Raw genomic sequence first — 14,263 nt, forward strand, 5'->3', positions numbered from 1 at the left:
TATAGTCCAAAAAGATCATTAAGTTAGACAGTACAGTCAAACTGCATACTTGTAAAAGCTACTTTAATAGACATAGTGGAGATGGGATAGAACATCTATCAGTTTTCCACGGTTTGTGTGCAAATCAGGGAAATTTCTCTTCATTTGTTAAAAGCCAATAAGTTCAGAGTTTGAACCAGGTTCTAACGTTCCAACAATTTAAATAAAAAAACAAACAAACCCCACACCTTTACCTCAGAAATAAAAAAAGGACACCCAAACACCACATTCCACTTCAAGGTCAGACATGGTCTTTTACATTCACTTGGTAACATAATGTCACACAAGTTTGTGCAATGCATATATCAAAGGATGCATTACAGAACTAAGACAATTGCTTTTCTTGCCTCTTCATTTTTTTAGCCAACCATTGCACAAAAGTGCATATTTAGAAAGACAGCATGGGTATAAACATGTAATTAAAATCTAGACCTGCTCATTTCATCAGGTGTGGTTTTATGAATTGCACACATTAATGATTACGTAAAGATGCCAAATACTCAGACATTTTTTGTAAGCATCATCTTTGTACAAATAAAAAACCCCAGTTTTTTTTAAGAGGGTAACAAGGTTAGTTTCTCACCATCTATTGTAGCGTGCACATTACTTTTGTCGATGAGAAGGTAGCGAGGACTCTCTGGGAAAAAAGGCAACATTGAGATCTGCACAAGCGTCGGTATTACCACCAAGGAAAGGAACAAGGGCCAGCTCTCATCCTGTGGAGACAACATCTTGTGAGAATAGGAAAAGACCGGATAAAATATTTTACATGCCGTCAAAAATCTCTTTTTGAACACAAGCAGAGTAAGTCAAGTGGAGTGGAAGGTCAACAGCGGTAAATTAACTGCTAAGCTGTTCAGGCTCATGCACTCATTGGATCTAAAGAGGGTTCTAGAAGACTTTGTTGCCTGTATTTATCTTCAACTAGCCTTAAAACCTGTAACAGCTGGAAGCCGGCCAGGTACTATAAACCACAAGAACACTTGAACTCCTTTTAAATGGGTCCCCTTTTATCAAAACAAAAAAATAAGTGAAAACTTTTTTTGGTCGGTGTTACCATACAGTAAGCAATCAGATTTACATTTTAATTCACCAAAGGAAGAACATAAATGGTTGCTATAGGAAAACACATACCGTCTCAGACCACTATGTAACGGATTGCCTGACGTACATGCTTGCTTGTACTGGGTCTAAGACTCACTAAATAGTAAAGCAAGGATGAAGACCCCAGAGCATGCACCTTTTAAAACAAATATGTGGTGGCAATTTCCATCTCTGTCCCATTACATTCCATTTCAAAATAAAAGAGACTCCAAAGCCACTTGTTGTAATTTAATAGAATTAGTGTGTACTATATTAAAATCTAGCCCGAGAGAGATTTGTTTTTGTTCCTACTACTTCAGCCCTAGGTAGCAGCACTTTTGACCATTCTACTTCACTCATTATTGACTCAGTATTATTTCCTGCTAGATTCTCTTTTTGGCTCTTTAATGGTTTCTTTTCAGAACCTTTAGCTCTCAACCATTATCTCGCAATCAGCCTGCCTCAGCTACCACTGAATGGTGGCATTTCTTCAACTCTTCCAGTCTTTGACCAAGCTATTGGCAAGCTTTTGCGAGTCTACTCAGAATTATCAGAATTCCCAGAACAGGTTACAGATAGGGATTACAATTGTGTTTATAGAAGATAAAATGCCAGTTCCACCTCTCAACATTGGCTTTCCTAAGCTGGGGGAAGACATGGCAGCTAGAAAGCATACGTATTCCACCAGAGCTCACATGCAGGCTTTAGAAAGGGAGTTCTGTACCATTCCAGAGGTCTTCACAGAAATATGGCCCATCAACCCATAGAGAAATACAAAAAATGTAAACCCTTTTAAGCATTGAGGTCTCTGCTGCTTTTTGCAAATGAGAAGAGTGCAACGATCATGTTCATTACACGTGTTCTAGTCACTTGTAGTTATAGCAAGATTATAGTTGAAGGTGGTCATCACCGCCAGCTTTTATGTGACAATCACAGAAGGGTTCAGAAACTGTGGGGTTGATTTACTTATGGAAAATATGCATTTCACTTTGCAAGGAAATTTGCATTTTGCAAGGGAATGTTTACTTCGCATGATGGGTGTGGTGAAAATTCACTTAGCAAAGAATACCCAATCACGAGCAAGGAAAAAAATATTTTTGCTTGCACATGCTTGGATGATGAAAGTCAGCAGGGCTTCACCTCATTTAATAAGTAAAGGGAATATTCCCTTCCAAAGCCATCCCCATGGGTCTGGTTGAAGTATGTGTAAACCCAGTTACCAGTATCTTATATTAGCTGTTACTGCAATTTAAAAAGTAATTTAATAAATTTTTAAAACTGCAGTTTCCATGAAAGAAAAATAAAGAAAAAAAAATGGTGATCCTGACATGAAGGTCTTTGTTCAGACACTTTTATAGGGTAACACTCTCACATTTGTGCTCCTATGAAGACTACAAGTGGACATTTCAACTTTCATTATGCAGGTTTGGTGTACTGTTGTCACCATTAGGAAACCCTTGAGATGAAATGCCAGGCACTGCTGGCGTATACTTAAACAGGAAGTGACTACAAAGAAGGGTGCAGGAGAACGGTAGCACTGAGATGGGACACAGGCTGAAAAGAGAGAAGAAAAGTATAAATGTATTTTAGAAATGCAAGTTGTTTATTATACAGAGCGGTTTGGCAAACTAAATGGCATTCATTTAGGGTGTACATCCACTTTACAGCACAACAGATTTGAAAGAACTATAGAAGGGTAGGTAGCTTAAGCCAAGTAATTAAGCCCAAAATATTAAACCTGTTCTGGTTAATACAATTCTAGAGATTTTTCAATAATAAAAAAATAAAACACCACGCACAAAATACACCTGACCAACAAACCTGACCCAGTAGCTCTGGTAGGCCGAGAACCTGTGCAGAAAACACTCCCAGGCAGATGAAAATACTTGGCATCAGACCCAAAAATCCACGGAGATTCTTTGGGGCAATTTCTCCGAGATACATAGGAATCACACTGAGCGAAATACCTGCAAGCAAGAGAATGCATTATATAGTTAATAATCTGTTTTTCAGTAATGAATCCAGATCAAACAAATAAGCATTTAGAACACAGGGAAGCAGTTATACTCTACTAAATCTAGACAGCAGTAAATCATAACATGTAAAAAGTAATACATTTGGGCAGACAGATCCTGCAAGAAAATACTCCACCTTGTGTTCTTGTTTGTGCATGTGTGGATAGGTTAAAGCTTACCATTTTAACTGAACCTTTAAGCTCATCATAACCCAAGAGCAAAAATATACCATATTGCAGCTTACCAGTCCATTAGTTTTCTTAATTCTTGATTTTTTTTCTCATTTGGAGATCCTACTACCAACAAGACATCTCCTGTTCAAGGGTGACAACATTCACTTACTGCATTATCTATTGAGGATAGGATCTATTGAGGATCTACTTCCTGTCCAATAGCCCCAACAGGAAGCGAGAGGAAATCCCTGGTGGATGCATTAGAGTTTATGATGGCAGAACGCTATATGGTCAGAAGATGGTTAGCATTAAAGCCCAGCTCCAGCAAGACTTTATTTGGGATGAAGAATTAAGATCGTCAGGTTTTTATTTCTGTCTGTGACCCCATTCAGTAGATTTTGCCTCACTTCCTGCCCCTGTGACGTCAGTACATATAAAAACAGAAACAGCAGCTATCACTGGGACATGGAGAGCAATAAAAAAATCTTGTCACAATTTCCAACCCTATCTCACTCTACTAACAGTGTTATTGTCTGCATCTCTGTTGGATAGATTCCCCATCACTTCCTGTCCTGCCAGAAGAAAAGAAAATATCTTTCCAAAACAGACAAGACAGCTGTCAAAACCCGACAGAGGCTCAAACCTTTCCCTGCCAATTCCAAATCAAAATACATTTTTGCTGTCTAAGAATACAACAGATCCTGCACGAGACTGAAATACTGTATCCAAAATTTGCCTGTTGAAAAATGTAATACTAGCCAAAAACCAAAAACAACAACACACAAATCTTTCAGTTACTGTAAAAAATCCTGTTTCTCTTCAAATGAGTATCACCAAAATGGTTGTTTCATCACTTCTGCTAAATGCTTCTTCCCATCTATAAGCAAATCAACGCAGGCACTACCAACAGAAGTGGCCGATAGGAACCAATATCAGCACCAATTTCAGGTAATTACACTAACTGAAATTATTTAGTTACTTTTAATGAAAAACAAAAAGTGAATTAAAATGCGTTTTACGTTTTTACGAGAATTTGGTCTTTAATGTAATCACTATAGACTATATAACAAAAGTAAGATGAAGGAAGTGGGAAGCATACCCTAACAAGGTGAGGCATGCACAGAAATGGTAATGGAATGTGAAAGCATGTGCTTAAACAAGGAGGAGAGGGAGGCACCCGTAAAGAAAAAGGCGAGGGAAGGGGGAGGCACCCGTAAACAGGGAGAGGGAAGCACCCGTAAACAGGGAGAGGGAAGCACCCGTAAACAGGGAGAGGGAAGCACCCGTAAACAGGGAGAGGGAAGCACCCGTAAACAGGGAGAGGGAAGCACCCGTAAACAGGGAGAGGGAAGGGGGAGGTACATGTATCCAAGGTGAGGGAAAGGGGAGGCACGCATAAACGAGAGAAGGAGTCACACAAACAAGGCGAGGGAAGGGGGAGGCTCGCACAAACAAGGTGAGGGAACGGGAGGCACGCGTAAAACAAGGCAAGGGGAAGGCCCGCATAAACAAGGCGAGGGAAGGAGGCAGACATAAACAAGGCGAGGGAAGGAGGTGGCTCGCACAAACAGGGCGAGGGAAGGAGGTGGCACGCGTAAACAAGGCGAGGGAAGTGGGAGGCTCTCATAAACAAGGTGAGGGAAGTGGGACGCACGCGTAAACAAGGCAAGGGGATGGGAAGGCATGTGTAGTCTTTGAAGAAAAAGAAAGCTTGTGTAAGCTAATACAGTAAATAAATGCTTGTGCTACTTGGTGTAAACATACACATCCAGATCCATTTTACTATAGGTTACACGCCAATAAACGCACACACACTTGACTGGCACATATGGGCTACACATCCACATCACTAAATGAGCGTAATATTTACTTGTTCCACACTGAAAGCTTTTCTCTAAATAAAAAAACACAACCATAAAGATACTCACTGGATGGTAGTCAGCATTTCTTCTGCCTTTGGGGACAGTAAAAAGGCAAGAACACTAGGAAGTTTTATTTATATCCCCTGATCAAGTAGTGTTGACATATTACACAGTGCTTTACTGAGTGCACTGAAAATAAAACCAACCATTCGCATCAGTTGATGCTCCACAGCTTTGAAGCCTACACATATACTATAAAGTCCAACCCACCATTAGGTTTTTGGGTTGAGATATATAAAACAGAGCCCTGCATTGAAAATCATAAGGAAAAAAAAAGGGAGTACACATCAACCAGATTCATTTTCCACATGCACAAGAAGAAATGCATTCAGAGTGAGCTACACCCAGGATGTTTCCTTTTTGACATGTTTTGTACTAGAAATAAAGTTCAATGTTTGCATTGCCTTAGGCTTTTTGTTTTTTTTAATACATTAAAAAAGGCACTGCACAGAACAATGTAAAATGGAGTAACCCGCACCAACCAATTCCATTGTAGGTTGCTGTACCACATAAGGAGGCTTTTAATTTGCTACAGGCTACTACTGCATCTTACATGCTGTGGGTTTCCTTCTCAAACAAGCCAGACAAGTCTAGCAGAAGCAGGAAGGTTTGAGTTATAACGCTTGATGACAGTATCTGGACTGAAAAGCACCTTTATTAGACATTCAGAATCTGCGTTACAGTATCACTGCAGCAAAGGGACGCAATAAAAGGTTATGTTTTTTGCTTTATGAGTATGTGCTACAAGCAATTAGGAAGCCTTACCTGAGTGAATGCCGGTAATAAACCGTCCAATGATCACCATCTCCGGGGACCCTAAAATCCGGCTGAAACCCATCAAGGCTCCGGCAATGAAAACCAATGGGGAGCTCTTTATCACTGTTCCTTTCCTGCAGGACATAATCAACAATGCTGACCATTAGCTAGCGAATAGACTTATACCAGGAGCTTCAGAAACAATTGAAGCCACATATGAAAGTATAGATCAGCAACTGTAAAGTCAAAGAAATGCAGAGAACCTTTTCTCTGCCTAAACCTGCTAAACTCACATCCCTCCAACCCCAGATACTAGGTACCATATTGTACCAGATGGGTTATGATTCATCTCTGCAGACAACTGCTAGACTATGTAAAATTTCTATAGAAATTTTACATGAGTTTAGACACCCATGCCTGGCGATTGGACACTCACCCTATAACCTGCCTGGCGATTGTCTACTCACCCTATAACCTGAAGTCTGCTTTTAAAAAAGGGGACTGGCAGGGTCCTACAGAGTTAAACAGGTAACCCAAGAGGGTGCCATCTATCACTTTGTGGTCCCCACTATCCAGTGGTGTTAGCTTAGCAGGTTTTGGCAGAGGCAAGTTTCTCCCATAAACATTTTCCATTTCTTGATGTGTCCAGATAATAAATAAAATCTCCAGTTTTCTATTAATTATATCCACGTGCATTCAGCCTTATTTTTCCCTGCAAATTATACCTTTTTCAGCAGCTGGTATATGTGAGCAGGGTTAAGCATTGTAATTTCAGGCAACAGAAATCCACAATTACATTTCTAAATCAGAGTGCAAGTTTAAAGTGCAAGTGAAACCCAAATGTTTTTTGTTTAGTTTTGGAAAGACCAGAGAGGGATTAGAGTACCTGTCACTTTTTTGCAGTCTGTGTCCCCGTTCACCCTCTCCATTTGTCCTGGTGACCATTTTCACTAAAAAAAGCGAAAGAAAATCCCACATTTTGGGTTGTCATCAGAACAAGAATAGATGAGGAATGTTTAAATGGGTACACCAGTTCTGATGACCCTGGTGACCACCAGGGGTTTCCCTCACTTTAAAGGGATTTTCTTTCTGTTGTGGGTGGCTATCAGGCAGGAAGTGAAGGGAAATTGCCCCAAAAGGGGCACAGATGTAAAAAGAAAAAAAAAACGGGAGTTATAACCCTCAATTATTTAATGCAAAAGTAAAAAAGGAAGGTTTTGCCAATGCCATGCACATCCTTTACTTTATCTTGTCACTTTCTGCCCACACTCTGCATTGCCACCTCCCTGTGCTGTGAATGAACACGTTTTAATATTTGGAGGATGTCTGGAGGTTTCCAACAGCTCGGATAGGTTTTCTGACTGACACATTTATTGTATAGTACGGTGATAGTAAGGTGTTAGAATTGGTTGGACTTGAGTCTTGGGTCATCTTAACCTTTCCAGTTTCTGTATTTATGTCACCAGTACACTTGAAAACGATATTGTTAACCAGTTGATATCCGCGGTGTTAAACCCCCTTCCCATCCAGGCCATTTTTCAGTATTCAGCGCTGCGGTACTTTGACTGACATTTATTCCGTCATGCAGCGCTGTACTGAAATGAATTTTATACCCTTTTTTGGGGACAGATAGAGCTTTCTTTTGGTGGTATTTATTCACCACTGGGGTTTTAATTTTTTTTACTATATTAAAGGAAAAATTACCAAAATAAAAAAAAAAAAACAGTTTCCCCTATATTAAATGATAAAACATTTATTATTTTTGGGTAAAATATAAAAGATGGGGTCACGTCGGGTAAAGACACCAAACATGTCAAGCCTTAAAATTGTGTGCGCGCGCGAAACCTCAAAAAACGATAATACCCAAAATTGGCCATAGGCGACGCTTTAAAAGCGGTTACCGCTCATCAGTTTAGTATTATCAGTGATTGATGGCCCTAAAATGATTGCTCTCACTGCAACGTTTGCGGCGATATGCAACATGTGTAACGCAATTGTAATTTTTTGCGCGCTGGGGCACCAGACGCGTATTTACGTTTATAGGCGCGTAAACGTGTGGGTGGGGGAGTTGAACATTTTGGGGGTTTTTTCCCCTTTTTTATATGTGACTTTTATTTTTTTGTAACCGAGCCGGTCCCGGGATTCAAGATGGGGCAGCGGTTCCCGAGATTCAAGGTGTGGGGTCCGGGGGGGGGTCGTACACAAACGAGCACATATAGACGATCGGCGGGCTATGGAGCCGCTGATCGCCTATATGTGAAACACCCGTTAACGGGTGTGTGCAATGGTCGGGTCTTTTCTGCCCGTGCGTGCCCACTAGGGGGCGCACGCGAGCAGAAAAAAAATGCCATCTGGCGACGGCAACCCGCCAGTGCAGCAGTGCCCTCCGTCCGTTTTTTTACAACGGGCTGACGGCAAGAGGTTAATTCAGTGCTCACCGTATCGGTGGCCAGCATTTTACATTGAAAATTGAAATTAGAAAGTACTTTGTGTTAGACAAACACAAGGCCCGAGCTGATAAAGCAGTATAAAGTGTTATTATGTAGAAGTGCAAGCTCTTGCCATTAAGAGAAACCCATTATGTAAATGAAAAGGCCTGGGTTAATAGTGTGAGAAAGTGGTTAATCTGGAATGGAAGATAGCAGGCAGCCTTGGATGAGGTTTGAAGTAAACTATATTCTGCTCGGCTAGTCACAATATGTTCTCATCATATACACAGCCATGGTATTGATGTGAGCAACTTGGCTATCCCATGGATATTAATTGTCTGTGTGTGATCATTACTGAGAATGAGAATGGCACAGTGCTAATAAATCCTACAGAGATGAAGGACTTTAAGTTTTAAGTGGCATCCAATGAGGTCTTACCCTTCAATTAACCCTTGAATTATCAGCATTTGAGGAACATTAACATAAATTATCAGATTTACTCAAATACTCAACTTTACGTCAGTCGAATGCTGGAGGGCAGTAATACAGGCTTTGCATTTCTTGTCTTTCTTCATCTCAGGTTTGGAATATAAGACTTCAGCAGAGATTAGGGTCTCATTGCTCAGTTTAATACAATTTTAGGTACAGTCAGAATTGAAAATTAAGTCTTGAAATTATTTCAGGGAATAGAAACTACTTGCTCAGGGACTTCCCTACATGCACAGGCCCAGGTCTACACACAGTCCACCCCGCCACCTTTTGTCCATCAGGTGACCTGGGAACCCCTTTCCTTTACCTGCTTGTCATGCAGAGAAGGTATATCATACCCACTGTGGGCCCTTGCAGTGCATTTTTGACACATCATACATGTTCTTTATCCCACCATAACAGTGATGCAGCAAGCTAAATTTGTAATAGTGCACCAAAACACGGTAAGAAATTGCCTGTAGAGAACATTTGCGGCCTCAAAAAAGGAGAATACATATTCAACCACAATGTTTGATATGGTGATCATTTACCTATTAATGTCAGTCTGACCATTTGCTGTAGTTAAAAAGCATTCACTGCCCCTGTACTTGCAGATTGTGAATAATCCACTGTGCATCAATGGAAAATCCAAGTCACAGTAACAAATAGAATTGTCGCAAACACTAGGACCTGTATGTTATGCCATTCAGAGGTGGCAAATTCTCTAAGAGTGATTTTTGATTCAATGGGGGAGTCCCTTCCACAAAATTTGAAGCAAAAAAAATAATGGAGGTTAAGAGGATTTTAGACTTGCAATTGCTGGTCTTCACCCTCTGCACGTCCAAATTTTATAAATACAGTATACAACAGTGTATAATAAAACGAAAAACAATATCACTTACATCAGATGTAAACCTGAATCTATGTTTACTACATAGTATTACCAATTCAATTGGTATCACTCATTATCTATAATCACTCTTTAAAGTGTATGCGCTTACCCCAAAGTTTTTTTTTAGTTGGGTTGAGAAAGGTTAAACGCTTATTAGGTTATTTTTTCAGGTTTTGAGATCTTAGTAAGAGAATTCCCATCTTAGACAGCTGTCACCAGATCATTTGTGCCCATTGATATAATTTCTCCTCACCTCTTGCTCTCATGAAAAATTAAAGATTTAGGATTTCGCTTTACAAAAACGGAACAAAGAAAGAAATAAAAAATTGGGCAAAGGGTCTAACCCTTCCTCACTCTATCCAAACGAGAGAAAAAATATTTTGGCTTGACAATTTTTTTTTTTTGTGGATGGGGAGGGGGGGTGAGGGTTTGGGTGGAGGATTAGAACTCAGTTTGTCTTTTAACCACTATTTGGGGCTCTGTTAAGAAGATTTCTGTTTATGTAGCTGTTGAGAGTTACTCTCACTTCAGGTTTGGTAAAACGTTGTCATCAATACATGAAGTGAGGGTAAATAACTTCTAACTGAGCCCCAGGTAGCACTTATCCTTCCCCACTTTAAATGTTAAGTAATTCATAGAAGATATGACCTGCAAAGTGCAAATTCGTCTCAAGAAATACACAACGGGGCATCCAAAAATGGACAGGCATCTTGTATGGTGTACATACCTTCCCAACCTGGATACCAGAATTCCAACAAACAGAGAGCCCAACATTCCTCCCAGCGCAAACACCGACACCGTCAAGGAATATAAAATAGTTAATGGACCTTGCTCGAGAAACTGTCCATATCGCTGGTGCCAGGTGCTGTTGTAAAATGCTTTAATATGCTGCAAAATAGGAAACCGTTTTTTAGCGGTATAGGATCATGTAAATTAGTCTGCAATTCTCTTAGATGTAGAGCCCTTTTTAGTATACTTTAAAGAACAAAGTTAAATATTTAATTATTGTTAAATTTTAATGACTAGTTAGCTCTCTAAAAATGCCCATCAAGTCACTCCGTATAGACAGATCTGGAAAATATAGGACTAGAATTAGATGCAATATAAATATTCAAAATAATTAGCATAAGTTCTAGTAGACAATGTTTTAATTCTACATAAAAGTATAATTTTATTATTGGTTGCTGTACAAGACTAATATTTTTAGCCTAGTTAAAAAAAAAAAAAAACACGAAAATAACTTTAGGAATAAAAAACAAAAACCCAGATTAAAAACCAACATTTAAAAGCGTGTTTAAAAAAAATACACACACACTGAGAAAGGTTGATAGTTCTATGCATTTTCTGTATGGCGTATAGTTGAAAATTAAAGCCGACAATTTGCATAATTCTTCTATAGGATTACATGACAGAAGTTAGTTGTACACCCCTACACTACATCACGTTGGTGGTAATTATAATGAATTATTAGGTCCTGCAACTTTTTTAATTTTTTTTAGATTGTTTAGAAAGCCATGTAGGTTTACAGAGCCTTCAACAGGCATAGTCATCATCTGACATTCCTTTCAGTGGCATAACAATCACCATAGCGACCCAGGCGGCCGCTATGGGGCCCGAGGCACGGCGGGGCCCGGCCAGGACATCTCCCTGATGCCATGCAGGCGGCCTGGGTCGCTATGGCACCTTGCTCGGACAGCCAGGCTGCTGGCTGTCACTGGCGGCTGTGAGGAGGAACGCTCCGTTCCTTCTCACAGCCACTGCTGAGTTGGTGACAACCAGCAGCTTCGCAGGAGGTGGCTGGGCCCGTCATCAGCAGTTATCGAGGAGGCGGGGCCCGGCGATCGAGGGGGCATGGCCCGGCGATCGAGGAGGCGGGGCCCAGTGACGGAGGAGTCGATCGTGGAGGAGAAGGAGGCGGACAGAGGATCATGGCTGACAGGTAAGAGGGCTTGACCGCCTGCCTGAGACCCTGCAGAGCCTACCATAGAGAGTCTATGGTGGGCTCTGCAGGGTCACCCTTAGGTGGGCTGTTTGGGTTATCAGGTGGGCGTAACTAGAAATCACAGGGCCCCATACAAAATTTTGCTATGGGGCCCTGTGATTTCTAGTTACGCCCCTGATTTCTTTCATGTGTGCATGATCACACACATGACTTGGTGGTCCATAAGTCACAGTTAACCTCAAAATTGAGAAGAACAGACTAAAGGCTGTTGCTATACTCAAAATATACACAAGTAGAGATTAGAAAAACAAATCCGTTACAGCCAGTTCTGGAACCAACATGCTTTTTATTCAGCACATTGGCAAAAAAAACAAAGGTTGACTTTAGAAAAGCTTGACAATATCATTGTTCTGAATAAAAAAAAAACGTGCTGGTTCCAGACCTGGCTGTAACGGATTGTTTTTCTAATCTCTACCGATGTAAACTTCATGTGTATCATCAGCCTTTAATCTGCTCTTCTCAAGCTTGAGGTTAACTGTGACCTTTGGGACCGAGAGAGTCATATGTGTGGTCATGAGTTGTGTGGTAGTGAGGAAAAGACAGAGTCTGTGTCTGGTGCAGGAGAGAAAGCGTATCAGGTTCCCCCATGCAGCAGCAGCTTTGTTTCACAAATGTTCTTTAGGAAGAGACTTCAAGAGCAAGGTCTTAAATTTATCTTTAAAGTGTACGGATAGATCGAGAAGTGAATGAGCGCCGGTATGAGTTAGCTCACTTCCCGATCTACTGACTCAACGTGCGACAGTTTAATTGTCACAGGTCGGCTCAGATTATGAGGCTGAGTGAAAATCACTTGCCTTATAAGTCTCCTTTAACTTGTATTACATTGATGTAATCACAGAGGGGAAGGTTTACAACCTTGTCATGTTGTTACTGTCAGTATGTCAGTTGGAGAGATGTCTCCACAATGCTGAAGTGTGTTACAAAAAGAAGTTCCAACTCTTCCCAACTGTACAAAAAAAAAAAAAAGTTTTAGCTGCTGCATATGTTTGGGGCCATCAATAAAAAAAACTGTCTTGACAGAAAAAACACAGAGATGGCCATTGGTGATCTTCCATAAATGCAGTGAGGTACCAAGATGGGGTGAGCCACACTGTCCTAATCCATCTGCCATCACCAGGGTCGGTCCACATATATGCTACTGACAGTACTGCGAAAACAATTATGTCTCCAGCCTCTGCTTACAGTGTATCATTTATGGTAAAAGTACCAGCCATTTGGGTGCCACATGAATGAGGAGACACACAAGTCTTTAAGAGGCTTAGAATATGCCAGGTGAAGCGAAGGTTTAAAACTTGTCATAATTCTCTAAGAGCATCATTCATCAGACAGGCACCTTTTCTACAGCTGGAGTGGAGGGGAAAGAAAGGCCCCAACCCCCCCATGCCCAGAAATTAGTCCAGCAAGCATGGGCAGGGAATGAAACATATCTTTCATGGCATGTTAGGTCAATTTGCTTGCAGGAAGGTCAACTGGTATGGTAGCTGACCTCATGCCGTCTTCTGCCAGGCAAAGCCATGTGCAACAATGGCAGGGAAACTTCACACATCTATCTTGCCTGACACATGCCCTTAACCTGGTGATGCAGGGGCTTCTGGTTAGCTACTGTGGCTTCCAGGACATTCTTCATCAGGTCACAACAACTTTAGGAATGCTTAGGCAGTCATTCCCTGCCAGTTTTCGCCTGCAGCGCCAACACAAGCTGCCTGCCAACTGCCTGATCTGTGACACTGAAATGGAAGCACAGAAGGTTCCCATCAGAGGAATATTCAAATTTTTGTTGTGCTTGCTACTTCCACCAATGATTTCAGGCCTATTATTGCTGCTATATTTAAGCCAAGTTAAATGTAAAAAACTAAAATCAACAACAAGCACATCCAAAATATGTGGGGGGAAAAAGGCATCTCCCAGGCATGCAATTGAAAGGATTGGTTTCCTAGAAATGTGGGTTGCTGCTGGAGCTGACAACTAAGGTATCAGTTGCAAGTAAAATTTCGGTTTTGGAATGTCCCTGCCCCCTAAACTGACATTTATAGCACATGCATTCATCATACTTACCTCAGAGGGAGAATTTACCACTGCTAGGTTGAAGCCATACAACATAGAGGACCCAAAAGAGGTGAGTAGGGCCACAGCCAGCAAAGGAAACGTCAGGCGCTGCAGGAGTTCAAAAAATACAAAATAATGATCATATTACATATGTCTGGCATTGTTTTATATATCAAACATGAAACATAACAGATGACTGGTTCAGGCAAAGAAACAGGTGATGTTGTTTGAGAAATAATTATTGGTTCATGCAAAGAAACAGGTGATGTTGTTTGAGAAAGAATTATGGGTTTTCAGCAAACACTTGAAGACTTCAAACACATCTGCACAAGACACCATTTTATGAATAATATAAAATATATCTTACAACTGTGCTGGAGCTACAATTAAAAGCATCATACAGATAGATATAACAAAATCCAAATAAACCCAAGACAT

At 40.7% G+C, this 14,263-nt stretch overlaps 1 protein-coding gene across 1 annotated transcript; it reads right to left on the reverse strand.

Annotated features, from left to right (window-relative positions):
- Positions 1–622: 622 nt before the first annotated feature.
- LOC108803568 (solute carrier family 2, facilitated glucose transporter member 9-like) lies at positions 623–13,933 on the reverse strand (the record flags this gene model as incomplete). Its single annotated transcript, XM_018575399.1, has 5 exons — positions 623–755; positions 2,944–3,089; positions 5,998–6,122; positions 10,505–10,665; positions 13,835–13,933. Coding segments are annotated over 5 exons (664 nt in total), but the record flags the coding sequence as incomplete, so codon positions are not given.
- Positions 13,934–14,263: the final 330 nt, after the last annotated feature.

Source organism: Nanorana parkeri, unplaced genomic scaffold (genome assembly GCF_000935625.1).
Source record: "Nanorana parkeri isolate BGI_ZX_2015 unplaced genomic scaffold, ASM93562v1 scaffold3878, whole genome shotgun sequence".
NCBI classification, from domain to species: Eukaryota; Metazoa; Chordata; class Amphibia; order Anura; family Dicroglossidae; genus Nanorana; species Nanorana parkeri.